Consider the following 3,090-nt stretch of genomic DNA (forward strand, 5'->3'; position numbering starts at 1 on the left):
AGCGACCCCATGGACTGCAGCCCACCAGGCTCCTCCATCCATGGGATTTTCCAAGCAAGAGTACTGGAGTGGGGTGCCATTGCCTTCTCCGGTATATCATATTGGGTTGGCCCAAAAGTTCGTTCAAGTTTTCCTGTAAGATGTTATAAGTGTTAGTCGCTCAGTCATGCCCGACTCTTTGCGACCCCATGGACTGCAGCTCTCCAGGCTCCTCTGTCCATGAGATTTTCCAGGCAAGGATACTGGAGTGGGTTGCCATTTCCTTCTCCAGGGGATCTTCCCAACCCAGGGATTGAACCCGGGTCTCCTGCACTGCAGGCAGATTCTTTACCAACTGAGCTAAAAGGGAAGCCTTGTAAGATGTTATGGGAGAATCAAATAACTTTTGGGCTAGCCCAATACATATACAATTTATTTGTATATGTTTGATAAACAATGTAATCTATATTGTTACTTTGGTGATTGTTACCTGTTTACAACCTCCCACCCCATCCCTCCCAAGCATGGCTTCCTTAATCACTGGCCCATGCGGACATCCTAGGAAGTAAGGCCCTGCCGTCTAAGGGAGGACCCCTCTCTGGTGGCCTGTGTCTCATAGGGTCTACTCCTACGGCCAACTACGAGGAGGAGGAGCTGCCCCCTGACCCCAGCGAGGAGACTCTCACCATAGAAGCCCGATTCCAGCCTCTGCTCCCAGAGTCCATGACCAAGAGCAAAGATGGGTTCCTAGGGGTAAGTCGGGGCAGGAGGGGCAGGGGACGTCCCAGAGACAGGACCAGAGATGGGGGGACCATCTGTGTGTACTCGCCTCCTGAGAATGGTCTGTGCTCTGCTCGTCTTTCCTCCCTTCCTTCCTTCCTTTATCCAGTGCCCTCTGTGCACCCAGCATGCCAGGCCCTGTGCCCACCGTCCAGGCCCCCGGTCTGGTAGGGGAGCTAGGAGGGATGAGCATGAACCTGTGACCTAGATGGCTCCCTAGAGGGAATGACTTCTGACAGCAACTGCAGGGGAGGAGGGCTCAGGCCGGTGTCCACAGGGTAGGGAGGATCTGGCTGGAGGAAATAGCTGGTATGCTAGAGACCATGCTGATGCAGCCACCTTGCTTATGATCATTACTTTCTACAGGTCAGTCTTCCACTCCAAGGCTGCGATTTCCTCAGGGCAAGGCCTGTGACACACATCTATGAATCCCCAGGCCCCTAGCACAGTACTTGGCCCCTGACAGGTGCTCTCTTGAGCTCCGATGAACTGGATCTGAAGTTTAGGCCCTGGTAGGGGCTCTGGGGTGGGGAATGACCCTGACAAGTGCCATCCTAACCAGCCCCACCTGAACCCAAGGCCCTGTGGACAAGGTCTCAAGCCTTCCCAGGATCTGGCATCCCCAGGCCCTGCTGCCTTTCCTGCTCGCTCCCCTGCCCTCTCCTCTCAGCTGTCCACGGCTCCAGGTGTCCAGACTTTCCTCCACCTGTGAGCCAGCTCACATGCTGGTCCCTCGACCAAGAACACCTTTTCTCTTTGTCTGGCCCACACCTGCTCAGCCTTTGTGTCTCAGCTGAACCATCACTTCAGCACAGACAAAGGCCTGAAGGCAGGAGATGCCTGGCAGGACCCCAAGGGCAGAGAGAGGGGGTGACTGGACCCCAGGTAGGGGCATCCCCATCAGTGGGACTGGAAGAGAAGTTGCTTGATGGCCCAGGGGCTCAGTTGCCTGACTTTGGCCTTCATTCTGCAGCAGCCAAATACCATAGTGTGTTTTGAAATAGGAGACATCCCTCATCAGATCTAGGCTTTCCAGGCTGGCAGCTGGGGAGAAATGGAAGAGAAGAAGACCAGTTCCCAGGAGGGACGGGAAGACAGGAAGGGGGAAGGGGAGGCCTTGGTGATGGAAAAGAAGGACCGCCCAAGGGATGTTGGGAGGACAGAAAGGCAGCGCAGGGCTCCTAAAGGAAGAGGGTGGGAGGGGTGGTTGGGGTATCTCAGGCTTCTGGCTGGTGGCCAGGTGCGTGGGGGACCCATCTCCTGATGGGGGCTGGAGGAGGGGCGCGGGTCTGGTAGGGAGGGTGTGGGGTCAGTCTGGACTGCTGGAATTGAGGTCCTTGAGGACGTCCAGGGGAGAGTCCAGCACGGTCTGGGTGGAGAAGGTCCACCATTGACGGGCTGGAGTGCTGTCTAAGCGGATGAGTCCCTCCCACCGAGTGGGGAGAATAGGTGCAGGGGCCCACCTGCACTGACAGGGGAGGTGGGGTCTGGAAGACCCCAGCCCTGCCTCCCTAGCTCAGGCCCCACCTTGCAGGCTGCTCCCCAAGAGCTCCACAGCCTGTGAGCAGGACCAGCAGGCAGACAGGCTCCGCCTGGCCCCACTCAGCCAGCCCTGCTTTGAGAACCTGCCTGTGAGCTGCTTTGAGAACTCTCCTCCATCATCTCAGCTTGTGCCTAAGCCAGCAGACCATAAGCCCGGTGCCCCTGCCGCACCCTGGGCTTCCTTACCCTCTCTGCCTGCCCTGTTTTCTGCTCCCTAAGCCCCACCTCTCAAGTCTCCTTGAGCCCAGGGCCCCTCACCAGGGAGGTGGAGGAGGGGACTTGTTACTGTCAAAGGTGGGACAGCTCTCTGGCGGCTGGGATCCCTGAGCGGGGCCAGGCACTCACTGCCGTGGCAGCTGCTTTTGGTGACCCATAAGGGCAGGGAAGAGCCACTGAAGGTGGGGCTCTGACCAGGGGACCTGCATGGTCCATGGCCGCCTCCTGCTCTAGGCCTGCATAGTCTGACCTGCCTCCTCTCCTGCCCGTCACTTATCCGACAGCACTGGGGTGGATTACTAATGAGGAAATGGTTCAGGGAGGCCTTGTGCCCGGGGTGCCCAGCCAGCATGGCCCAGACTACACTTGAAGTAGCGGTGCCCTTCCTCCCCCTCCTCTGTGATCTCATCCTGCCCCTGACCCTAGAGATTTCACCCAAAGGTGGCTGCTGCTCCCCCGACAGACTCCTGAATTCTTGTCACCCAGGACGTTAGCTGCAGGGAGGAGACTTGGAGAGGGAGCTTAGAGAGCAGAAAGCAGGGCAGGTGGAGGGGTGAGGAAGCCCGGGGTGGG

At 58.0% G+C, this 3,090-nt stretch overlaps 1 protein-coding gene across 1 annotated transcript in view; it reads left to right on the forward strand.

Annotated features, from left to right (window-relative positions):
- The window catches only part of SEPN1 (selenoprotein N, 1), a gene marked incomplete at its 5' end in the record, with an annotated part of 16,243 nt that overhangs the window by 4,141 nt on the left and 9,012 nt on the right, over window positions 1-3,090 (forward strand). Inside the window, 1 exon segment of the mRNA XM_010830249.1 lies at window positions 599-732. Coding sequence (XP_010828551.1) covers window positions 599-732 — 134 coding nt within the window.

The sequence above is a fragment of the Bison bison genome, unplaced genomic scaffold (assembly GCF_000754665.1).
Source record: "Bison bison bison isolate TAMUID 2011002044 unplaced genomic scaffold, Bison_UMD1.0 scf7180017864516, whole genome shotgun sequence".
Lineage (NCBI taxonomy): Eukaryota > Metazoa > Chordata > Mammalia > Artiodactyla > Bovidae > Bison > Bison bison.